This window comes from Nomascus leucogenys, chromosome 25 (genome assembly GCF_006542625.1).
Source record: "Nomascus leucogenys isolate Asia chromosome 25, Asia_NLE_v1, whole genome shotgun sequence".
In the NCBI taxonomy this organism is placed as follows: domain Eukaryota; kingdom Metazoa; phylum Chordata; class Mammalia; order Primates; family Hylobatidae; genus Nomascus; species Nomascus leucogenys.
The window spans coordinates 26,980,669-27,007,072 of NC_044405.1; the positions used below are offsets into that span (position 1 = coordinate 26,980,669).

Genomic DNA, 26,404 nt, shown 5'->3' on the forward strand with positions numbered 1-26,404 from the left:
CTACTAAAAATACAAAACAGCTGGGCGTGGTGGCGCATGCCTGTAATCCCAGCTACTAGGGAGGCTAAGGCAGGAGAATGGCTTGAACCCAGGAGGTGGAGGTTGTAGTGGGCCGAGATCGTGCCATTGCACTCCAGCCTGGGCAACAAGAGCAAAACTCTGTCTCAAAAAAAAAAGAAAGAAAGAAAGAAAGAAAGCAGAAGCTGCACCTTGGTCAGGGATGCTTAACACATACATACGGGTTCAATAGTTAAAAAAAAAAAAAAAAAAAAAGGAAAGAAAAGATAAAAAAGGCAGGACAATTCTAGACAAATGAAAAAGGCCAAACCAATTATACTCCTTTCTCCCCTTGGCCTTCACACGTGCAGAAACAGGATTGGATTTTTTACCATCTCTTGTTCCCGTTACATTTTCAGGTGCTTTCTGCAACCATGGCAGGGCTCCCGCTGCACCCCCACAGGAGGAAGCCACCAGAGAATCCAAGGCCCCCAGGAGCCCCTGACTCTGCTCAGGGGCAGGAGCAGCCCCTCCAGGCAGGCAGGCTCCCATCGTCACCTACCTGAGGCACCGGGCTCGCTGAGCAGCAAGGCGCCGATGTTCCTCACCAGTAGCTTTAGCTCGTGAGCCCTTGGAGGTTTAGGAGGACAGGATTCCTGAGCAGTAGATGGAGCACACTGTAAGTTCTGAAAAAATAAAGGGCACTTAATTTTTGGTCTTCATGGGGAGATTGAGGACCAAGGAAGTAGCCGCTGGACTCCTGTTATGGGGGGTGGTGGCAGTGGGGTGTCTACAGGAAAACCTGCACAGGGAGCCCGAGCTCTGGGGTCTGCTTTGAAACAATTTCCCTTCTCATGGGAAGGGAGGGAGCCAATGAGCCATCGCCATCCTCCTGCCTGGGGGCATTTTCTATCCCAAATACAGCAAGTACAAGCAGCAATGCATTCATCCACAGACAGGGTTCCCGAAACTGACCACAGGGGAAGATGGAGCTCGCTTTGCCATGGGTCTAAACTATCTGACCCGGGCAGGAGCTTAAGAGCATGAGGACCTCTTCTGCTGGCTGCGGGCACTCAAGGCCTGCTGGCATACAGCAGGACACCAGACAGATGGGAATGGCCAGGGCTGTCAGCCCACACCCATTTCCCACCTCCACACAGAGTCCAACGTCCACATGAGGAATGTCTATGCATACTGCAGCACTGCACAGGTGAGGGGACAGAGGCAGGGGCAGCTGGGACCAGCTTCCACCACATCACATCCTCCAACAGGCACCAGGGCATTTCAAACAGAAAGCACCCCCAAATCTGGAAGAGCCCAGCTTCAAACCAGCATTTCCCAAACTGGGTTCCACCTGTCGCCCACTGCCAAGAGTGTTCTTTTTTTTTTTTTTTTTTTTTTTGAGATAGAGTCTCGCTCTGTTGTCCAGGCTAGAGTGCAGTGGTGCGATCTCAGCTCACTGCAACCTCTGCCTCCTGGGTGCAAGCAATTCTCCTGCCTCAGCCTCCTGAGTAGCTGGGATTACAGGTGCCCACCACCACACCCGGCTAATTCTTTTTGTATTTTTAGTAGAGATGGGGTTTCACCATGTTGGCCACGCTGGTCTCAAAATCTCCACCTCAGGTGATCTGCACACCTCAGCCTCCCAAAGTGCTGGGATTACAGGCATGAGCCACCACGCCTGGTCAAGAGTGTTCTTTTATTTTATTTACTTTGTTTGTTTAAGTTCTTTTTCTTTTTTTTTAAATTATACTTTAAGTTTTAGGGTACATGTGCACAACGTGCAGGTTTGTTAAAGAGGCTCTGTTCGTCGCAAGCATTCAGGGACCCAGACGGGCTTCTCGGAGGTGGCGCCAGCCCCCACGCTGTGAGAAGTTTTCAGGCAGAGACCCTGGGTGCTGATTTGACTGAACACTTCTTCGGGGGAATACTCACTAATGTCTCAAGAGACACAGGTGTTCTTTCCCACCTAGAAAACACTGTTCTGAGCCAGGCACTTCCCAAACGTGAGCTGAGGGTGCTGGAGCCCAAGAAGGAATTGCCGAGGTCCCTGAAATCCAAGGACCTGAGCACTGGGGACAGAGCAATCTACTTGTCTGGGACAGAGATGAAATCTTTTTTTTCAGTTGCTGAGGGTGATGGTTAACTGTATGTCGACTTGACTGGGCCATGGGGTGCCCAGATGTCTGGTCTGACATGATTCTGGGTGTGACTGTGAGTGTGTTTCTGGATGAGATTAACATTTAACTTGGCACACCCAATGATGCAGATTTTCCTGCCTCACGTGGGTGGGCCTCATCCAGTCAGTTGGAGGCGCAATGGAACAAAAAGGCTGAGTAAAAGGAAACTCCTCTTCCTCACTGCTTGAGCCGGGAAAGGGGCCTTTTCCTGCCTTCAGACTTGGACTGAAACAGTGACTCTTCATGGGTCTTGAGCCCAATGGCCTTCGGACTGGAACGTACATCACGGGCTCTTTTAGGTCTCAGGGCTTCAGACTCGAACTAGAATTACCCCACAGACTCTCCTGGGGCTGCAGCTTGCCAAATGCAGATCTCAGGACTTATCAGCCTTCATAACTGTGTGAGCTGATTACACACACACACACACACACACACACACACACACACTCCCATTGGTTCTGTTTCTCTGGAAAATCCTGACCAATATTTTATATATATATATATATATATAAAATATATATATATATATATATATATATATATGCTATTTTGATTAAATAAACTGTACAAATTTATGGAAAAGCATGATTGAAGTTATGATCGTCTGGGTCCTATTAAATTCATGGATTCCAAAAATATACGGCTGTTTTATGAAGTTGCATACATTTTGACATTCAAAGTTGACTGTCATATTCAGAACAGTCACCTCTGATGTGAAATAAGCTACTGTGACAGAAATACTGAAAGGGACAGCACTGGGACTCTCCTCTCACCTCCCAAGAGGCACGGCCTGGTCCCCTCCATTTGGAGAGGCTGAGTGCCCCCAGGCCTCAGGCCCCTGGGAAGCCCCCCAGACATCCACACCCCTCCTGCTCTGCTCTGCTGGCCCGGTGCCCCTTCTGCATATTGCAGGTTTCGGGAGGGTGATGGTGCTTCTTTATACTCTTGTGACCCCCCATGGCCAGGGCTTGGCAGCAAACACTGCCATCAACTGGTATCTGTCCAGTGAAACAAAGTCTTCAGACTCTACCTACTGACAGCTGGTGACATCCGCAGACCAAGGACAGACATCACACAAGAATTTATATTTTCAAACTGACTTCACCAAGAGCTAGATAATAAAGATGGACATTATAATAAAGATGTATTTTATCATGCTACATAAAACCACTGCCAAAAAAATATATTTTTTAAACTTCAGGGACTATAAGTGCCTGTTTTACATAATCATGATAAAAAGATTGGCGTATGACTGAGAGAACTCACCTTAAACAAAGGATTACTGATGTGTTATTTAGGCCCATGAGGTTGACCAGGGCAAATGCTCTGGATAAGAATTTAACCAGAAGAGTGAGTAGCACCTTCATCAGATGGAATAGCGGGGCTCCAGCATGAGGAGGGAGGCAGGTGATATGGAAAAGGGGGTCGCACAGATGAGACTAGCCTCCTTTATCGTGGGCCCCCAAAGGACACAGACCTCCAAGAGGCAGGAGCTGTCGCAGGCAGGACCAGGGCAGCAGGCCGGCCCTAGCCCAGGCTAAACCATCTCTGTGTATCCCACCCACCTGGCTCTGCTTGCTTTTGGGGCAATGTTCTCAACACTGGCTGCCTTCCCAGGTACCTTGGTCCTGGAAGGATGAGGTCTAGGGTTCTGAATGGACAGGGAAATGCCAGGTTTTCCTTCCACTTCATGAAGCTTTGCAGCCCCGTGCTCCAAACCTAAGGCTTTATCCCACACCCACCATCATTATCTCCAGCAAGCACCCAAGCCATCTTGGCTCTACCATGGGAGGTGGAGGAACGCTGGAAACGCACACGGATTCTCCAAGAGAGGTGGGCCATGATGCCTAACGGGGTTCAGATGCACCCACAGCACCCAGATGAATTTACCTGAGCTTCCTTTACAGTTGTGGGCTTGGTGATCAGAACCACTGATGGAGAGGCAGAACCAACCAAATGCTTCAAGATGTCCTTGAGAGTGTCAGACATCGCACTTGACTCAGCCACCTGGTCCTGGTGAAAGAGGAGAAAGTTGACAAATCGACTTTGCAAGCCCACTCCCTGCTCCCAACCTCATGTCTTCAGGTGACTAAAATCATGCAAAGTAGGAAGGAAGAAATTACCTTCAGATTTTAGCTCTGTCTTTGCAAAAACTGTGGAAAGAAAGGAGGCCCTGCCCTTGGAAGCAGCCTTCAGACTCAGCCCAAGTTACGAGTGCAGCGCCCTCACCGTGGGAGAGAGGGCCTGATCGTCAGACATGGCGGAGCGTCAAGTGGGTACCTACGGTGTCATTAACCTTGGCTGCATATGAGTGCTAAAATCATCCCCAGCCAATTAAACCCGCATCTGGGGTGGGGCAGGGAAGGCTTCGGGGTGTTTTTAAATGGCCAGGTGACTGCAGGTGCAGCTCAGGTGGGAACCCTGCATCCGAGCCATCAAAGCCATCCCCCGGCAGGCCCTGCCAAGCCAAAGGGCCCATCCACATCCTGAGAGGCCCAAGCCAGCCCCAGAAGGGGTGGCTGGGATAGGGAAGGAGGCCACCAACACCAGCCATGCACTCAGTTCCCCACCACAGACTGTCCTAACATATGTGCGTTCTCACACCAATGGAAGAATCATAAAAACTTACGGACTGACCTCCCCCAGTGCTTTGGGCTGGATATTAACGGCCATTTCCGGCACACTGATGAAAGACCAGCTAATCTGGAGGTCCTCTCTCTTCTCCTTCATGTGGAACTCCAGCTATTAAAAACAAGTTATTAGAGGGCCACTCTTTCCACCAAAGCCTTAATGTGCATGTGAGCATGTGTGTGTCCATGTGAACATGTATGTGAGTGCATGTGAGCATGTACGTGAGTGCATGTGTGTGCATGTATGTGCATGTGTGGGTGCGTGCGTACGAGCATGTGTGCTCGTGTGCAGGTATGAGCATGTGTGTGCATGTGAGTGTGAATGTGTGTGCGTGTACATGTGTATTTGAGCGTGTGGAAGTGTGCGTGTGAGCATGTGTGCCTGTGTGTATGTGTGCGCCTGTCTGCATCAGTGTGCATGTGTGTATGCATGTGTGTACCTGCTCATTTATTCACATATTTTCACAGAAAACTGCTTAGCTTTCCACTTGGCACACTATGTGCTTTCAAAATGGAAAGCAGGACCCCAGACTCTCTTTACCCCCTGCCCTTCCTGCCCCTTCTCTGGCCTCAACCTACCCCTCAAAGAGGAGCCTCAGCATTGGTGGTCGACAACCAGATGTCACCAAACCTTGCAGTCTATTTAGCATAAATAGTTTGCTGTGCTTTGCATTTCTCCTTCTGGGAGTATCCGCAAGGCATAAAAGAAAGAGGAGTCAGAAGGGCCCAGGGCGCCTCATTCTAATCCTGGGCGTGGGCTCCCCCGCCCCACACTCACACAGCCCTGAAGATTGTGTACGCCACAAAGGTATCTTTTACTGTCTCTTGCCGGGGCCGCCACAGCAGCCTCTAACTGGACTTCAATCTCTAAGGATGCCTCATCCCACCCTGTCCATTTGGGAGACAGAACAGCGGCCCCCAAAGATGTTCGCCCCCTAATCCCTGGAACTTGTGACTGTGGGACCCTACAGGGCACAGGAGACTTGGCAGGTGCGCCAGGGGAAGGACTTCAAGATGGGGAGATGACCCTGGGTCCTTCCAAAGAGCCTAGTGGAAACACGTGAGTCCTGAAGAGTGGGGGAGCACGGGAGAAGAGGGGCCGGGGCATGTGACGTGAGGACTGCAGGCATCCCTGCTGGTGTGGAGGTGGCGGAAGGCACCCTGAGCCGAAAAATGGGGTGCCTCAAGGAGCCGGAAATGGCCCTCCACTGACAGCCACAGGAAAATGGAACTCAGTCCTGTAATCCCATGGAATGAAATTCTACCCACAACCCCAAAAGCAATGAACAGACTCCCCCGTGACTGCCGCTAGGGCAGGCGCAGCCCTGACGGCCCCTGGATTTGGGCCTGGCCGGACACCTGGCCTCCTTCGCGATGGCATCACCAATCTGTGCTGTTTCAAACTGTTCAGGGTCATTTGTTTCCACAGCCATAGAAAGCTAATATTGCATCCTTTATTCTTCAGCTAGATGCTCCGTCCAAAGCAAAACTCTTAACTTTGCAGATCTCCATTCCTTCCCCACTCCTATACAAAAGGGAAGAACGACTTCAGACTATCTGAGTACGTGGACTCTCACCTCATGCTAGAAACAGGGTAAGAGAAAAACGATGACTGCTACTTCATAACCGTCTCCAACCTGCCTTCCTTGTCTGGTAATTCTAGGAAAAAATTAGGTAATTCTAGTGGAAAAGTGCACTTTAATTGTTTCGACACAGACGGCTGAGTCGATGGAGACCACTCTGGCGTCGCTGGTTGGAGGAATATCAGAGAAGCGGGAACGCCTCCTGCCGCGTGCATCAATTATTTACCCATCTCTAGCAGCTGCCTCTGCGCTGAGAGGTAACCCACATATTGGTTTCTAACTGTGTTAACAGATCAAAGATACAATTGTGTTCCTTCTGTGTGAGCTGCTTAAAATGGCATGAACACTTTGATATAATAAACACAATGTCAGAAATGACATTTCTTCATTTGTGTTTGTGATCCTCTCTGGTCTCATTCAGTTCCAAAACATGCAACAAATGTTGGGTAAATATGACCCAGACTTTGCGGGTTATTTTCTAATCACATTGTCCAAAACATCTGGGGGATGTAGGAGAGCATTAACGCCTCACAAATCCATGATGCCAACTCTTCACCTCTTCAATTCCCTCAAAGGGGGTGCTGCTGGAGTGGGGCTGAGGAACTAGGGGGTGGATTTCAGAAAAAAGCCACTTAGGTAGCCAAGAAATCTTGTTAGTGCTGGCTATTTAAAACCATGTCTTTGTAGGAAAAGCATACAGGATGTCATCTTCCCTTGTGATTGGGAATTCTGCATGACTTGAGCTCATCCCCCAAATTAGGAGTCAAGTCCAAGGACACGGGAGATGAGACAGGGCATTGAACTGGCAGTGACCCCTGAAACAAGCCCAGGCATCTGCAATTTTTAAATACCAGCTAAAGAGAACTCCAGTGAATATCTGGCCGGATGTGAGAGACGCACAGCTCTCTGATGATTTGGGCAACCAAAGTCTCACTGGGCTTATTGTAACTATTAGAGATCTGTAAGTCTCTCTATAAAATTATAGAGATGTGTATAATTATATATATGTCTTTATTATTATAAGTCTATTATGAAAACATGGAATAAAGGTAATACTAATTTTTTAACTTGTAAAAATAATAAGGGGGTTCTTTTTAAATCAACTTTGTCAAAAACTGAAAAGAGGAATGCCCCACCGCAGCCGCTCAGCTGTGTTTCCAAGCTGCAACCAGCGCTGGATTCGGAACCAGAACCACTTTTCTCCTCTCAGATGCCACCTGCCTTATCATATCCGTCAACAACACCCTGCCTCATTCAAATGCCCGAAAGAGGCAACCCCTGAGTTTATTATAAATGTATGTGTGTCTGTATGTGTGTAGTGTGTGTGTGTAATGTGTAGCGTGTGTGATCATTTCCTACATATAAAATCCTACATGGAAGGTTACAGTTTGAAAATTATGACATGAATGATAATTAATAAAAACATGAATGTTACAGCCCTGTGACTCACACCATGCTCATTCTTCACATTTCTGAGAACTGTGACAGGTCTCATAACTTGCAAAGTCTACACATCTTTACCTGTAAATGGAATGGGGAGAGCTGCACGTCGTATAGCCGGCATTCAGCAGCCAAGGCAGGCGTCTCGCTGACCAAGAACTGAATAGCCTGGCCCACCACGTGACAGACCACCACCTGGAGGAGGCACAGGTAAGGGAGAAAACTGTTCAAAACAAAGGACAGCGCGTACATACGCATTTTTTTTTTTTTTTTTTTTTTGAGACAAGGTCTCACTCTGTCGCCCAGGCTGGAGTGCAGTGGCGCGATCTCAGCTCACTGCAACCTCCACCTCCCCAGCTCAGGCGATCTTCCCACCTCAGCCTCCTGAGTACAGGAAACTACAGGGGTGTGCCCCCACACCCACCTAATTTTTGTTTTTGTCTTTTTTGTAAAGACGGGCTCTACCTATATTACTGAGGCTGTTTTGAACTCCTGAGCTCAAACAATCTTCCCATCTTGGCCTCCCAAAGTGCTGGGATTGCAGGCATGAGCCACTGTGCTCAGCTGCCATAGGCATCTTTTTTTTTTTTTTTTTTTTTTTTTTTTGAGACGGAGTCTCACTCTGTCACCCAGACTGAAGTGCAGTGGAGCAATCTCGGCTCACTGCAACCTCCGCCTCCCTGGTTCAAGCGATTCTCCCACCTCAGCCTCCCAAGTAGCTGGGATTACAGGTGCGTGCCACCATGGCCAGCTAATTTTTGTATTTTTAGTAGAGACAAAGTTTCACCATGTTGGCCAGGCCGGTCTCGAACTCCTGGCCTCAGCTGATCTACCCACCTCAGCCTCCCAAAGTGCTGGGATTACAGGCGTGAGCCACCACGCCTGGCCTAGGCATTTTCATATCAAAACAATCTGGACTTTATACGTTAGCAATGATACAAATTTAGAGTTTCAAAGTTGGATATATATTCAGATCAAAATCTTTTCTATAATATAGTTTGAAAACCAGAAACAATGTTTCAAATCTTTGCTTCCTGATGACTTTCTTAGGAGCTAAAGTCTTGACCAAATCTAGTTATCATGCGCTTTCCACATACAATACAGTCTTTTTCCTTTTTTTTTTTTGGAGACAGAGTTTCACTCTGTCGCCCAGGTTGGAGTGCAGTGGCACAATCTCAGCTCACTGCAACCTCCGCCTCCCGGGTTCACGCGATTCTCCTGCCTCGAACTCCCGAGTGGCTGGGATTACAGGCGCGTGCTACCACTCCCGGCTAATTTTTTGTATTTTTAGTAGAGACGGGGTTTCACCATTAGCCAGGATGGTCTCGATCTCCTCACCTCGCGATCCGCCCGCCTCGGCCTTCCAAAGTGCTAGGATTACAGGCATGAGCCACCATGCCCGGCCAACAAAGTCTTTTTCTTTAAATATCATCTTGTTCTATTTCTCCACAATAGCTGATTTTTAATTCCCCAAATGTTTCCACATTCATACACAGTCAAAGCCATTAGCCATCTTCTTTTGCTAAAAATGAGTCTTAAAGAGAAAGTAAGTTATAGATGTTACAAGTAAAAAAAGTTTTCTTAAATTACCCAGAACACAAGAGGTTGCTTCCACCTAAATAATTTTGAGGCTATCATGGTTTTCAAAAAGGAGGGAGCAATTGGAAAAACATACAAAGTATCAAACAATTATAAAATTATGCAGCCGTACCAAAACCAGAATTATAAAATGAGCTCGTTCAAGAACCTGTCAGACAGAGAAAGATAATAACATCAGGAATAAACCAAACTGTGGTTTCCTGACATAAATCATAAATCATACAGTATTAAGAGGGGTGATTTTCACAGCTACCATGGCACAGAGAGAGCTCTAGTTTCTGCCACAGATTCCTCTACAGAAGCTGATGTAGAATGAGAGGTCATTCTCTCCTCCCCACTCCCCTCCCGGGGGCAGAGGGCCAAGCAGACACGTGTGAGATAATTACCAGGCCAGGTGCCAGGTGTGCACTGGCCAGGAGGAGGAGAGGGGAGGCCAGGGGCACACTGGGCTGGACCACAGGGCAGGCACAAGGGGGTTCCGTAAGTGGCCAGTGTTTGGCCAAAAAGCAAAGCTACCAGGAGCTGAGGGTAAGTCAGACTGACTTCCTCATTCCCAAAAGAACCACTGACTCCACTGCAGGGAGTCACTGGACAGGAAGAGAAAATTCCTTAATTCTCTGGTGGATTTATCAGAATCTAAAATACCAAATGGAAAGATTATCAAAATAATTACTCAGTCGGGGCCTGCTATTCCCCCAAGTTCAGGGCTAGGACATTCCCCTGTACTTTCTCATCTGCTGGCTCCTGGCCGCAGCCAAGCCCTGGATCCAGCTCTTCCCACCACTGGCCCATCCCACTCTGGAACAAAAACAGAACCTGGGCACTAAGGCCCGGGCAGGGGTCAACATCCAATATCCACAACCAAATACCTCAATGCCACAGAGCTAGAAAAAGAAAATCCTGCCTTCTCTCAATATCGGCAGAAAGTCATGCAATTCTTTCTACCGGTTCTTACACCGCCACGTTCAGAAGACGGATTCACATGAGCTAATTACATCTTTCCATCATCTCCAGAGTTCACAAAGGGCCAGAACAAAAAAATGTTTGCATAAGAAATGTTGTCTATTCATGTTAAAAATAAATGATCTATAAACAGTCCTTTTCGGAGGAACATGCTTTGTGGCCAGATGAGTTACACGCACCAATGCCATGACACTGAGAAAATTCCCTGTCCTTGGTCTCAACAGCCCACGCCTTTTACTGCTTAAAGTAAAAAATAAAAAATAAAAATAAATTTAAAACCCCGACGCTGACTCTGAGCACTGCATAATTCCTCTGGAGTCTTCTCTGTTGGGCTAATCAGCATTGTACCAAGAAAACAGACTTAAAGCCTCAACCCAAGCAAGAAACAATTTCACTTCCCTTCGTATCCAGTTCTGCAGAAAGTTTCCCACCACCCATTCCCTGATACACAGAGAACCAAGCACTTGATTAAAAGCAAGCAAATAAATAAGTAAATAGATAAAAGGACTTTAAAACTTCTAGAATGCAGGACTCCAAAGCTCATAAGTAATCCCTCAAGCCCCATCACTAAGGTAGTGTAATCTCTACATTCTACTCTAGGACAAAATGTGTGACGTCTTTTCATGGTGACACCCCAGCATGTCTTCCCCAGCCCTAGGGCTTCCCTACCCTCTAAATAGAACCTAGAGTGCAGACCAAGCCTTTCTTAGCCTCCCCTCGGAATTTGGCTAGAAAAGTTCATTAAAGATACAATTTAGGCCGAGTGTGGTGGCTCACGCCTGTAATCCCAGTGCTTTGGGAGGCTGAGGCAGGAGGACTGCTTGAGTCCAGGAGTTCAAGACTAGCCTGGGCAACATAGCAAGACTCCATCTCTTAAAAAAAAAAAAAATTAGCCAAGCATGGTGGTGTGCACCTGTAGTCCCAGCTACTCAGAAGGGTAAAGTGAGAGGATCACTGGAGCCCAAGTCTTTGAGGCTGCAGTGAGCTGTGATTGTGCCATGGCATTCCAGCAGAAAGAAACATTCTGAACCTGCCTCAAATTTTTACATGGCCAAACAAAATACTGCTCCTGCTCCACTTGGAGGGATAAACATTAGGGCCAAGCTCTCTTCCAGCACCAGCCCCTGCCTCTGCCACCCTAACAAATAATGCCCCGTTTGCCAAATGGACGGGGACAAAATGGAGAGGAGATTTTAAAAACAAGTAATCTTCTTTTAGCGTATTAAGGTGCTATCCACAATGGGGATTAAATTCTCCCAACCCATGCCAACAGTGGCAAGGCCCCACGGGCTGAGAGGGGTTCCTCGCATCACAGCAGAAGTCAGGATCACCTGACACAGGTAAGCAGCTCCTCCTCTCTAGTTAGCCTTCCTAAGTGGCCAGATGTCAAGGGTTAACATCTACCTAAATACCCATGAGTGGGTAGAGACCCTGATCTTGACCCTAGAGTCTCCCTCCCCCAATCAGCCGTGGTCATGAGAGCCTCTTCTTAACTTTCCAAGTGAGCTCTTCGGGGAATTCCAGTTCTATTGAACTGACAGACTGGGCCCTGAGTGTTTCCCTCTGAAAGAGTCTGCTATTAATACCCAATTTTAAAAAGTTAAATAGAAGCAATTATCTAGCATGGGCGGCAGTGACAGTGAACTCCTCAGAGGACAGGAGTGAACCCCCAGCCCCAGGGCAGAACTCCGCAGAACCCAGGTCTGCATCCGCTCGCAGGAGCAAGCTCCCTCGACAACAACCAACCATCCCTCAACCTGCATTTTTTTGAGATTTTTTTCCCCAAAACAAGCAAAGATTATTTACATAAAGCATTTGAAAATCAAGCAACAGAAGGGTGAACTTTGTATTCCAAATAAACAGCTTCCTCTCTGTATAAGTGACAGAGTGTTTTTTGGCGTGGGGGCTATTCACGGTAAGTCAGGGTCTCCACGTGGAAAGCCCAAGCGGAGACTCATACTTGGCAGGTGAGGGTTTGGGTCAGGGAGCCCTGGGCAGCAGATGGAAGCGCCACGGGGAGGGGAAAACAAGACTGAAGGCTGAAGAGCAGGCTGAGCGGAGAGGCCTTTGTTCACCTTCTGGGTGCTCTCTCCAGCCTCAACATCTTGACCTCATGTACTCACATACCTATGCAAATAGCACTTATCTGCAAACTATTCCTTTGTTTAGACTTGGGGCCAAAAAATTCCAGGCGCAGTTACTCCAGATTTCGCTACTGTTCACCAACAAGAGAGCCCCTGAGTCTTCAGATCTCACTGTGCCCTTTCACTTTCCTTTTCAGTTAAGCTTCCTTTACAGCTGCCTCGGCTCCTTCTCTTAGAACACTCTAGAGAACTGGAAATCATGTAATTACTTTTGTCTCCAAAGAAACTAGCAATGCAGCTGAGAAAATGTATCCAAAAGGTTTATATACTTGAATATTTTTCACTTTCATCACATTCTGTAACACCCAAGGAAAGAACTCCCAAGTAAAATGAAGGCAAAGACCCTTCAGTAATCATTTGGATTTCCTAGTCAGATGTCTTTCCCCACTCTGCAAGCGAGTCTCACCTCTGTAAATATTCTTTAAGACAGTATGAACTGGATATAACATACTATTTCTACTCTGGAACTGGGACTCAACTTAAAAAGTAAACTCCATTAGAGCTAAAGATTATCCCAATACCTACAACATTTAATCCTGTTTGCCCACTAACTCAAAATAAACGGCCAAAGATGTATTTTTATTTATTTATTTTTGAGATGGAGTCTCACTCTGTCCCCTAAGCTGAAGTGCAGTGGCGCAATCTCGGCTCACTGCAGCCTCCGCCTCCTGGGTTTAAGCGATTCTCCTGCCTTAGCCTCCTAAGTAGCTGGGAATACGAGCGTGCCGCACCATGCCCAGCTAATTTCTGTATTTTTAGTAGAGACGGGATTTCACCATGTTGGCCAGGCTGGTCTCAAACTCCTGGCCTCAGCCTGCCTCAGGCTCTCAAAGTGCTGGGATTACAGGCGTGAACCACTGCACCCGGCTTAAAAATGTATTTATTTATTTATTTATTTATTTATTTATTTATTTATTTATTTTTTTTTTTGAGACAGAGTCTCACTCTGTTGCCCAGGGGCTGGAGTGTGGTGGCAGGATCTCGGCTCACCACAACCTCTGCTTCCTGGGTTCAAGAGATTCTCCTGCCTCAGCCTCCCGAGTAGTTGGGACTACAGGCACGTGCCACCACACCTGGCTAATTTTTGTATTTTTAGTAGCGACGGGGTTTCACTATGTTGGCCAGGCTGGTCTCAAAACCCTGACCTCATGATCCACCCACCTTGGCCTCCCAATTTGCTGAGATTATAGGTGTGAGCCACCGCGCCCGGCCAAAGATGTATTTTTATAAGAAATTCTCGCAGGGGACTGAGATGAAAAGGGTTGGAAACAACCCCAAGAGCTGCTGTTTATCCTCTTTTGTGGGGAGCCTCGACCACATGGGGCTCCTGCGCCAACCTGACTCCAACCCCGCCCCCAGCAACACTCTCCCTCCCTTTTCTTGTTACATACTTTAAACAAGGTAGCCTTTCAGTAATGCTGCACTGCAAGGTGTTGTTAATGCATCCCACGGTTTAACGTGGGCATTCTACAGCAGAAAGATCTGTTTGTGAATATGTTGTCTTTCATCAAGTTTACACTAAAAGACATAATCAAGACAGTTCCTTTAACATGAAGGGCAGAAGGGAAGTGGGTCTTCTCCAGGCTGGCAGCTAGTGCTTCCAGACAGGGCCAGGCCACTCGGCCACACCAACCTCCTACGTCCCATGCTCTGTATTCCGACCAACCGATGAAACCTCGGGGCCACCACAGGTCTTTCACTCTGTCTCCTCCAGGCCAGAGTCGGGCTGCACCTGCAGGCTGGCTCGGCCCAGAATTCCATACACCATCATCCAGACGAACAGGTGGCCTCGTGGGAGTCGCATTCAGGGGCAGCATCTGCCCTGGATCTCAGAGGACGGGGTCTCCAATGAGGAACCTCCACCACCCGCCCTAGGAAAGACCCTCATTCAAAACAATTTCACAACCTGTTAGCATTTTAGCATAAATTCCAGGTTAATGGAATACCTGGAATTTGAAATCATGCAAAGCAAAGGAAAAAAAAAAAAAGACAACTGAGCCGGGCTTCTTGTTTACAGCTAGCTAGAGTGACAAATGTGGACAGTTTTAAATCATGGTGCCCGTACCAAACAGGCAGCCCCCTGAGTTATGGACAGGGCAGGGGACCGCCCCCCACCCCCCAACCCCGCAGCTGTCAGGGCATATTTCAGCATCAGGTAGAACACACGTGCACACAACACACCACACACACCCAGGGCGAGCTATGGGTTTCCCCTAGAGAGGATACGGAATAAGGTTCCGGGGGAAATTCCACACGATCATCCAGTTCCGTCTGTAGCTGTGGTTTTACAGACGCAAAGGGTGATAGTGCTGGCCAGTTCTGCTTTCCCTATCTCTGTTGTCTTTTTTATGGTGAGGATGTGGTGGGAGCACGAGCTTAAGTGAAATAATAAAAGTGATAATATCACACCTATAATCTCAGCGCTTTGGGAGGCCAAGGCGAGAGGATCACTTGAGTCCATGAGTTCAAAACGAGCCTGGGCAATACAGTGAGATCCCACCTCTACAAAATATTTAAAAAGTAAAAAAAAAAAGTAATAAAAATGCAAAAAAATCACACTAACAGCATGGTTTATTTTGTGCAGTGGTTGGAGCTAGATTCTGGAGGCCAAATGAGGTTCACTCCAGCCTCTGCTGCGTCATAGCTCCATACCTTGGCCAAGTGACTGTACCTCTCTGCCTCAGTTTCTCCTTCTGTACAGTGGGATGATGCTTCTGACACAGGGGTGTTGTGAACTCTCCTGAGAATGGATACAAGCTCTATACCCAGGGCCTGGTCACACCTGATGCCATCACATGCCACAACATGGCAGGTGCCATGCGGGGTACTGCACGGGCACAGGCCTGCCCTGCTTCCCACAGCCCTGCGAGGGAGGGGCCTCTACACAACAGACACAGAACCTGTGGCTCAGAGGAAGAAGGAAATGCCCCAAACAAGCCCAGATCCAATCAGGGTCTCCCTGGCTTCTGAGATGGGCCTTTCCCAGGCTAGGCGGGTTATAACTTTTATTCAAAACTTTCAGTTCCAGCTGATGGTTATACCATTGGGAGCCTCCATTTATTTAGAAACGAAACTGAAAACAGACAACTAACGCATGTCCAGGACTCCTGGCTCCACACCATGCCAGGCGACATCAGTCAAGTTTCCAAAGATCACCAAGTGTCCAGCTCAGCTCCTGCTCTCATCAGCAACTTTTCCAAATGAACCTTAAGTTGAAAGCCACAGTTACCTTACTACAACCAAAAGTCAGGCAGTGGCTGCTAGCAGAGTACGATGAACAAGAGCAGGTCCGGTATAAAGACAGTGACTTTGCATTCCAAAGCTTAGCTTAGGGGAAGAACAGGCTTCTGCCTTAAGGGTACCACTTTGCTTTTGGGGCAGAAAGCAGGCACTTTCAAAAGGGGGCTTGGCATGAATGTCATCAAAGGAAGGAAGCCAGCAGGTGAGGGTTCGCATAACTTGCTCTGGCGCCTTATCTACTGAGTCCAAGCTGGTGACCAGTGGTACCTTAGTGGGCAGGACTGGCTGTAACAGCCAAAACTCTTCCAGTGGGAGAGAGCTTCATCATGGGCACAGTCTGGGTTGTAAATCGACTGTTCTCTCTCCAGGCAACCTCCTGGTGGGCAAGGGTTTCACTCTGGCTCTCCTGAGCACAGGGTTAGGGGAGCTTTCCCGGTAGGCAGTGTCTGGGGAAAGGGAGGTAAGAGGTTATAATAGCATTTCTGAAGGGCTAAGTAAAAAGTGGGGAGCAGGGGGAAGTGGAGAAAGAAAAGAGAAAAAAATAATAATAAACCAACAATAACTCATACTCTTTTTCTTAGAAAATGGGGGTATTCAGGGCCGGGCACAGTGGCTCACACCTGTTATCCTAGCACCTTGGGAGGCCGAGGTGGGCGGATCAAGAGGTCAGGAGATCGAGACCATCCTGGCTAACACGGTGAAACTCCATCTCTACTAAAAAACAACAAATTAGCCGGACGTGGTGACACGTGCCTATAGTTCCAGCTACTGAGGAGGCTGAGGCAGGAGAATCACTTGAACCCCGGAGGTGGAGGTTGCAGTAAGCTGAGATTGTGCCACTGCACTCCAGCCTGGGCGAGAGAGTGAGATTCTGTCGAAAGAAAGAAAGAAGAAAGAAAGGAAGGAAAGGAAAGGAAAGGAAAGGGAAGGAAAGGAAAGGGAAGGAAGGAAGGAAAGAAAGAAAAGGAAGAAAGAAAGAAAGGAAGGAAGGAAGGAAGGAAGGAAGGAAGAAAGAAAGAAAGAAAGAAAGAAAGAAAGAAAGAAAGAAAGAAAGAAAGAAAGGGAAAGAAAGAGAAAATGAGGGTATTCGGTTACAATATTTCCTAGAAGAAATGCAACTCTTTTTCAGTGAGCGACCTGTCACAGCACAGTTCCTAAGCCCTGATTCACATTCATCTTTTTACCAATGTGTGGACCTCAGACCCCCAGGGAAGGGGCCATGAAAAGCTTCTGAACCCCCACGTGCCAGGGAAGGGCTGTGGCTGACCCTGTGGGGGAAGGGCTGCCTCTCAGGTGGCTTGAGATATGGAAATAAGAATTTCCTCCTTCTAGGTCAAACATTCTGGAGCGAACCTCTCCCAAGACATGAGGAAAGACAACATAGGTAGAAACTTGTTGCTCTTGTGTAAGAACGTAATTAAAGTCTAGGAGAAATAAATGCACTCGGTGCATGTTGGGACTAGAAGAGAATGCAGACAGAGCCCCCGGAGAAAAGTTTAAAGGCCATGCTTTGCTGCCTCCAAGCCAGCCCTCACTGGAGCCTGCTCACAGCGGCTGTGGGCAGGAGTGTGCTTCTACAACCGGTCTGAGCAGACACCCTGCAAGGCAGGCACCCAGGAGAATTCCCTTAGGAAAATGCCACAGCCCTGCACGGCCTGCTGCCTGTGATAAACAGGTGTTTGGTCTTTGTTCCTGATGCGTGGCACAAAGCTCTTAAAACCCTTAGAATCTCCCGACAGATAACAGCGTCTTTTGAGAAGAGTGTCTTTTTTTTTTTTTTGAGACGGAGTCTTGCTCTGTCGCCAGGCTGGAGTGCAGTGGCGCAATCTCAGCTCACTGCAACCTCTGCTTCCCAGATTCAAGCAATTCCCCTGCCTCGGCCTCCCAAGTAGCTGGGACTACAGGTGCATGCCACCACGCCCGGCTAATTTTTTGTATTTTAGTAGAGACGGGGTTTCACCATGTTGGCCAGGATGGTCTTGATCCCCTGACCTCGTGATCCACCTGCCTCGGCCTCCCAAAGTGCTGGGATTACAGGCATCAGCCACCATGCCTGGCCAAGTGTCTTTTATATGCTAACAAGAGGGGTGTTGGGAGGGACCCCAGATAGCACCAGGATGGGGGCTGGTCACTTGAGAAACTTTGAGCCCCGCCTCCAGCATCCCACCACCCCACCTCCAGCATCCCATCACCCCACCTCCAGGGAGGGCAGAGGGGCTAGAGGTTGCATTCAATCACCTATGGCCAATGATGTAATCAATCATGCCTAGTGAATGAAGCCTCCATAAAAACCCTGAAAGGATAGGTTTTGGGAGCTTCCAAGGTGGTGAATAGATCAAGGTGCTGGGCGGGTGGCTCGCCCAGGCAAGGCATGAAGCTGCTGGAGTCCCTGCCCTCCCCCTCCGCCCACCTAAGCATCCCTTTGACGTGGCTGATCCTGAGTCATATCCTTCACAATAAACTAGTAATACTTAGTAAACTGTCTTCCTGAGTTCTGTGCTGTGAGCCGCTCTAGTAAGATATGTGAACCTCAGGGGGGTGGGTTGGGGAAATCTCCCATCTACAGACAGTCAGAAGAACGGGGGCAACCTGGAACTTATGCCTCATGTCTGAAGTGGGGGCAGTCTTGTGGGACCCAGCCCCGGGCCTGTGGGATCTGTGTTAAGTCTGAGTAATGTCAGAATGGAGTTGAAGTGTAGGACACCCAGTTGGCACCAGAGTTGAAGAACTGAGAGTTGGTGTGAGAAAAACCCCCACACATTTGGTGTCCAAAGTGTCGTGCGTAAACATAGTTGAGACTGCTCCTCGCCGCAGCCGCAGCTGGGCCGGGTGTGGACTCCACACTTATCTGTCATTGGTCCTGCGGGATGACTCAAGCTGCTCCAAGCTCTGGAAGACCGTACTCTGTGTAGACTATGCAGAGAGGGTTTTGCAGATGAGCCAGATATTTGCAAAGGTGATGACTTGGACACATAGATGCCTTCAGGGGTGGCAGGAGAAAGTCCCAGAAAAAGGCATCCAGTGGGCAGGGCAGCCGGTTCCACCGGGAGAGGGACTCACTGGGAGACTCCAGATGGAACAGCAGTCAGGGGTTTGTCGGCGGAGAGGAGGTGGGGAGCTCAGGCTAGCCAGTCCTCGGCCTTATCCTTCTGATCAGAGATGGCATTACATAACAGACAGGCTGGGTTCCGGCGGCCTTGCCCCTGTCTTGGCTCAAATGCCAACCACATGTCCCTTGTCAAGGCTGAGTTAGAAAGATGGGAAGAGGCAACCTGACACCACAGTGTGAGCTTTGAAAGGGAGGGGCGATGCCCTGCAATGAGAAGTTCCTGTTTCTTTTCTATCTCTTATTTGTCACAGGTCCTCAAGTTCTGTTACAGTGTTTTTTTTCCTTCTCAAGAATTATGCCCAGCGGAGGGAACCCGAGGCGGTGCTGACATGGAATTCAGTGTAAATTTGGAGACCATGGGGGTGTGTGGCTTAGATACCAGAGAAGAAGAACACCATTGTGAACCCGCTGCCCTACACGGCAGTTCCAGGGCTGAATTCACAGAACAGTATTAACAAAAAGAGGCCTTGGTGTCTTATCATTTTCATTTAACGCACGAACGTTAAGCAGTGTCTCACCCTGGACATTTTACAGGAGATTAAGCTGCCTGGATGCAGTGTCTCACCCTGGACATTTTACAGGAGATTAAGCTGGCTGGATGCAGTGTCTCACCCTGGACATTTTACAGGAGATTAAGCTGGCTGGATGCAGTGTCTCACCCTGGACATTTTACAGGAGATTAAGCTGGCTGGATGCAGTGTCTTACCCTGGATGCCTTTGCAAAAACAGTGCTCTAAAAATGTGTCGTGTTTGGCCAAGATGCTCGTCCAAGAATGGAAAAGGCCACGTACAGAATCCAAGCACCCGAGGGTGTTCTACTCCCGACTGACCCTTCCCAGGAGCCCGGGCAGATCCCAGCAGGACTTCCTCCTTGTGGGTATGCATAGGATCCAGGCTGGCAAGAGCGACCAGGCTCCTCCTCCCACACTCACAGCCCCGTGAAAGGGGAGGGGAGGGGAGGGCACCCGTCTACCCAACTGGTAGGCTCACTCCACCTCAAAGGACAGTGCGAGCCACAGCCATGACAAGGCAGTGGCAAGGGCTCCTTTCCTCATTTGGGCACAAAAACATAAACGTCAAGAACTACGTGGAAAATTGTTGCAAAACAAAACAAGAGTCCGTGTGAGTGCTTTTCCTCTGGCAGGAAAAAGCTTCCGAGAACACTGCTAACAGCAGCCCCATCCCAGCAGGTGGCAGCAGGAGGTAGATGGTTAAAAAAAAAAAAAAAAAAAGTTTGGACATTTTTAACTTTTTAATGAGCATGAACTATTTCTGTAATTATATCAAAACAAATACAATTTAATCATCCACTTTCACTGGGTGAGGTGGCTCACACCTATAATCTCAGCACTTTGGGAGGCAGAAGACGATGGATTACTTGAGCCCAGGAGTTCAAGACCAACCTGGGCTACAAACTGAGACCCCATCTCTACAGAAAAAATAAAAAAACTAGCCGGGCGTGGTGCTGCATGTCTGTAGTCCCAGCTACTCGGGAGGCTGAGGCAGGAGGACTGCTGAGCCCAGGAGGTGGAGGCTGCAGTGAGCAGTGTCTGTGCCAGTACACTCCAGCCTAGGCGACAGAGTGAAACCCTGTCTCAAAAAATAAAAAACAGTCCACTTCCTAAGGCTGCTTTTCTGACAATATGTATCAAGATCCTTAAAAATGCACGTACTCTTTCTCAAGTACCTCTACTCTTCTACTTCTAGGAACAGTGAGGAAATAAACACGTGAGCAAAAATCACAACAGAGGTAGGTGAAAAGACTGCGCCCGGCACAGGCTTGGCATTGCTGCATGTGCTGTACCTGCGATAACTCACTCCATCCTCACAGCCTGTCTAGGGGTGGATAGTACCCTCTACCTTTACAGGTGAGAAGCCAAGCCACACAGAGGAAGTGAAAGAATGGAGCAAGGAACCCTGCTCCTAACCAGGACTACACGGCTGCTGCTTCACAGCCTTGACTCGTTTTTGGTTTTTTGTTTGTTTGTTTGTTTTTTCTGTTTTTCCCGAGTAGAGTCTGGCTTTGTCGCTCAGGCTGAAGTGCAGTGGCACGATCTCGGCTCGCTGCAACCTCCACCTCCCAGGTTCAAGCAATTCTCCTGCCTCAGCCTCCCGAGTAGCTGGGATTACAGGCGTGCACCACCACGCCCGGCTAATTTTTGTATTTTTAGTAGACACGGGGTTTCACCATGTTGGCCAAGCTGGTCTCGAACTCCTGACCTCGTGATCCACCTGCCCTGGCCTTCCAAAGTGCTGGGATTACAGGTATGAACCACCGCACCGGCCAGCCTTGACTCTTACGTGTTCATTCATTAGAATTTTTGAGGAATTTTAGTAACATGGGGGAAAGAATATAAATGGAATATAGTGTAAATTGTAGCAAAAAATAAATGCAGAAGCAAAAGACTGGCAATGCACACCAACACATGAACAGAGCTAATCACCAGTTCACGCCACTACTGTGTGTTTTTATTAAATATTCTTCTGTGTCTTCCAAGTTTTCATCAATGAACTTGTATTGATTTTATGATAATAGCAGAATTCCTGTGTTTGAGACAGAATGGAACCATGGCAGCCTGAGGTCTGAACTTGCCAGAATGTGGGAGTATCTGCAAACTGCAACATGCCCGGCTGTGCTTGCTGAAGCCTGACCTCCACAGCTAGAAAAGTCCTGACACTGAGGGCTGGGCACGGTAGCTCATGCCTGTAATCCCAGCACTTGGGGAGGCCGAGGTGGGTGGATCATGTGGACCAGCCTGGCCGACATGGTGAAACCCCATCTCTACTAAAAGTACAAAAATTCACGGGGCACGATGGTGCACACCTGTAATCCCAGCTACTCAGGAGGCTGAGGCAGGAGAATCACTTGAACCTGGGAGGCAGAGATTGCAGCAAGCCAAGGTCACACCACTGCACTCCAGCCTGGGTAACAGAGCAAGACTCTGTCTCAAAAAAAAAAGTCCTGACACCTTGAATGGTGTTGGGAAAACTGGCTATCCACGTGCAGAAGAATGAAATTAGACCCTTATCTCACACATATACAAAAATCAACTCAAAATGAATGAAAAACTTAAATGTGAGACCAGAAACTATAAAACTACTAGAAGAAAACATAGAAGGAAAGCTTTAAGACACTGGAATGGGCAATGTTTTTTTTTTCTGGTATGATCCCCAAAACACAGGCAACAAAAACGAAAACATACAAATGGGATTGCATCAAAACTAAAAACTCTGCACAGCCAAGGAACCGGCAACGGAGTGAAGAGACAACCTATGGAATGGAATCACATACTTACAAGCCATTTATTTGATAAGTGGTTAATATCCAAAAATAAATAAGCAACTCAAGTAACTCAACAGCAGGAAAACAAATAACCCAATTAAAAAATGGGCAAAGGACCTGAATAGATGTTTCTCAAAAGGAGACATACAGATGGCCAACAGGTCTATGAAAAAGGGCTCAACATCACTGATCATCAGGGAAATGCAAATCAAAGCCACAAGGAGATATCACATCAAACCTGTGAGAATGGCTATTAGCAAAAATAGGAGCAATAACAAGTGCTGGTAAGGATGTGGAGAAAAGGGAACCCTTGCACGCTGTTGGTGACAATGTAAATTATTCCAGCCATTGCAGAAAACAATATGGAAGCTCCTTTAAAAATTAAACAGAGAACTACCGTATGATCCAGCAATTCCACTACTGGGTATACTGTTGACCCTTGAACAACATGGGTTTCAACTGCACAGGTTCACTAATACATAGATTTTCTCCCACCTCTGCCACCCCTGCTACAGCATGACCAACCCCTCCTCTCCCTCCTCCTCAGCCTACTCAACGTGAAGACGATGAGGATGAAGACCTTTATGATGATCCAATTCCACTTAATGAATGGCAAATGGGTTTTTTTCTTCCATATGATTTTTTTTTTGTGGTTTATGCTTTCATTTGGTTTTTTTTTTTTTTTTAGTTATATTTTAAGTTTTAGGGTACATGTGCACAATGTGCAGGTTTGTTACATATGTATCCATGTGCCATGTTGTTTTGCTGCACCCATTAACTCGTCATTTAGCATTAGGTTTTTTTTTTTTTTTTTTTTTTTTTGAGATGGAGTCTCGCTCTGTTGCCAGGCTGGAGTGCAATGGTGCAGTCTCGGCTCACTGCAACATCCACCTCCTGGGATCAAGCGATTCTCCTGCCTCAGCCTCCCAAGTAGCTGGGATTACAGGCATGCACCACCATGCCTGGCTAATTTTTGTCTTTTTAGTAGAGATGGGGTTTCACCATGTTAGCCGGGCTGGTCTTGAACTCCTGACCTTGTGATCCACCCGCCTCACCCTCCCAAAGTGCTGGGATTACAGGCGGAGCCACTGCGCCCAGCATTTTTTTTTTTTTTTTTTTTTTTGAGATGGCATCTTGCTCTGTTACCCAGGCTAGAGTGCAGTGGTGTGATCTCGGCTCACTGCAACCTCCACCTCCCAAGTTCAAGCAATTCTCTGCCTCAGCCTCCTGAGTAGCTGGGATGACAGGCACCCGTCACCACGCTCGGCTAATTTTTTTGTATTTTTAGTAGAGACAGGGTTTCACCAAGTTGGCCAGGCTGGTCTTGAACTCCTGACCTCGTGATCCACCTGCTTCAGCCTCCCAAAGTGCTGGGATTACAGGTGTGAGCCACCTTCATAACATTTTTCTCTAGCTTACTTCATTGTAAGGATAGAGTATATAATACAGATAACATACAAAATATATGTCAATTGACTACGTTATCAGTAGGACTTCTGGTCAACAGTAGGCTATTAACAGTTACGTTTCTGTGGAGTCAAAAGTTATATATGGATTTTTGATGGCACAAGGGGTCAGTGCCCCTAACCCTCATGCTGTTCAAGGGTCCATTATAGATCCAAAGGAAATGAAATCAGTATGTGGACAAGATACCTGGAGCATTATTCAAAACAGCCAAGAGACAGAACCCACCTAAGTGTCCATCAACAGAAGAATGCATAAAGAAAATGTGGCAGATATACACAATGGAATATTAGCCTTAAAAATGAAGAAAATCCTGTCATTTTCAACAACATGGATAAACCTGGAGGACATCACGTTAAGGGAAAAAAATCAAGCACAGAAAGACAAATTCCACGTGATCTCACTTATAAGTAGAATCTTAAAAAGTTAAACTCAAAGAAACCGAGAGCAGAATGGTGGTTACCAGGGGCTGGGGAGTTGGGGACACTGGGGAGGTATTGGTTAAAGGATACCAAATTTCATTTAGAAAGAATACGTTCAAGAGATCTATTGCATACCATGGTGACTAAAGTTAATCAAAATACATTATATACCTGAAAATTGCTAAAAGAGTAGATTTTAAATTTCTAACCACACAAAATGGTAAGTATATGACATCATCTATATGTTAGAGTTAGCAATTCCACATGTGTGTGTATATATATACACACACACATATATGGCCAACAGGTCTATGTTTATATATATATATACACACACACACACACACACATCATGATGCATACCATAAATATGTATAATTTTTGTCAATTAAAAAAATAAATTTTAAAAACAAAATAAAGTCATTGACACCTGACAAGGATTGACAAATCATAGCTCAGGTAAAGGAAGGGTAAACAAATTAAAGCTTGTATGCGGAATAATGAAACCTTAAGAAATCTCTATACCCTTCTATATTTTTAATTATTGTGGTAAACTACACATAACATAAAATTAACCATTTTAGCCATTTTTGAGTGCACAGTTCAGTGGCATTGAGTCCATTCACTTTGTTGTATCAACCATCATCACCATCCACCTCCAGAACTTGCATCTTCCCAAACTGAAACTCTGTCCTCACTAAGCACTAACTCCCCGCTTTCCTCCCCCAAGCATCTGGCACGCACCATTCCACTTTCTGTCTCTCTGAATCAGGCTACTCTAGGGACCGCTAAGAAGTGGACTCATACAGCATTTGTCCCTTCACATCTGGCGTATTTCACTAAGCATGATGTCCTCAAGGTTCATCCATGTTATAGCCTATGTCAGAATGTCCTTCCTTCCTTTCTTTTTTTGTTTGAGGTGGAGTCTCACTTTGTCACCCAAGCTGGAGTGCAGTGGTGTGATCTTGGCTCACTGCAACCTCCGCCTCCCGGGTTCAAGCGATTCTCCTGCCTCAGCCTCCTAAGTAGCTGGGATTACAGGCGCATGCCAACATACCTGGCCAATTTTTTTGTATATTTAGTAGAGATGGGGTTTCACCATGTTGGCAAGGCTGGTCTCGAACTCCTGACCTCATGATCTGCCCACCTCGGCCTCCCAAAGTGCTGGGATTATAGGCGCAAGCCACGGCACCCGGCCTAGAATGTCCTTCCTTTCTATGGCTGAATTCTATTTCACTGCGTGGACAAGCCACATTTTCTTGATCTACTCGCCCATCAATGCGCCCTTGGGTTCCTTCCACATTTCAGCAGTTATGAAAAATGTTGCTATGGTCATGGCCATACAAATACGATGCTGTTTTTAACTTTTAATTTACATGTACTATTTTTGTCATGTCCATTTCCGGAATTGTATTTACTAAAAGGATTACAATTGAATTACATACTGTCTAAGGCCACTTTTCTGGCAATATGAAGTTTTTTTAAAGACGGAGTCTTGCTATTTCCACAGCCCCGCTTCCTCCACTCCCTGTCCAGACCAGCCCTGAACATTCCACTCCTCTCTTAACTGGGAAAGTATCAGAAAACACCATACAGAAACCACCCAGCCACGAAGGGATTCAGTCCCTATTTGCCACAAATAGAGAGGGTGCTCACCGCCCGGGAAGGCACTTCCAAAGCAGCGGGCTCCAGGAGGGCAGGCCCACGGCTCTCTGCACCTCAGCTCCCCAGAGTGTAAAATGGGCACTGGACCACCTGCCGCAGGGCCCTCCCAGCTCTCCAGGCTGTGCCAGTCTCAGCATCCCGCACCGCTGCCATGGGCTTCCTCCTGCAACCCCAGTACTTTCCAGTGACTTTCTCACATTAATTACAAGGATTATATAACAGTGTGGCTCCAGTACTGACAGGGGTATGCAGGAAGGAGAGCTCTCCTATGCTGCTGGGGCAGAGAAAACCGGGAACAGCAGTTTGGTGACTGACTCAGGAATACTTGGTCAAGCTGAAGTATGCACACCAGTGACCCGCCAGGCTCATGCCTGCCCTCGGGATCCTCCGGTGCTTGTCTGAGGAGTTGGGAGGCGGTGAACAGACACAATCGCTGCAGCACTGTCTGTGCGGACTGAGCATCCCGAATCTGAAAATCCCAAATCTGAAATGCTCCAAAATCTGAAACTTTTTGAGTGCCAATGTGATGCTCAAAGGAAATGCTCACTGGAGTATTTTGGATTTGAGATGCTTGACCAGTAAAAAAATAATACAAATATTCAAAAATCCAAAAAAAAAGATCTGATACCCAAAACACTCCTCACCCCAAGAATTTCAGATAAGGGATACTCAACCTGTACTTTCA

At 47.4% G+C, this 26,404-nt stretch overlaps 1 protein-coding gene across 1 annotated transcript in view; it reads right to left on the minus strand.

The window, feature by feature from the left end:
* C2CD2 (C2 calcium dependent domain containing 2) overlaps positions 1–26,404 on the minus strand; it is a 69,149-nt gene that overhangs the window by 28,918 nt on the left and 13,827 nt on the right. Inside the window, exons 3-6 of the mRNA XM_030806264.1 lie at positions 7,912–8,025; positions 4,815–4,919; positions 4,068–4,190; positions 560–683 (exon numbers count right to left, since the gene is read on the minus strand). Of these exons, the coding sequence (XP_030662124.1) occupies positions 560–683; positions 4,068–4,190; positions 4,815–4,919; positions 7,912–8,025 (466 nt within the window). The remainder of the gene's footprint in view (positions 1–559; positions 684–4,067; positions 4,191–4,814; positions 4,920–7,911; positions 8,026–26,404) is intronic.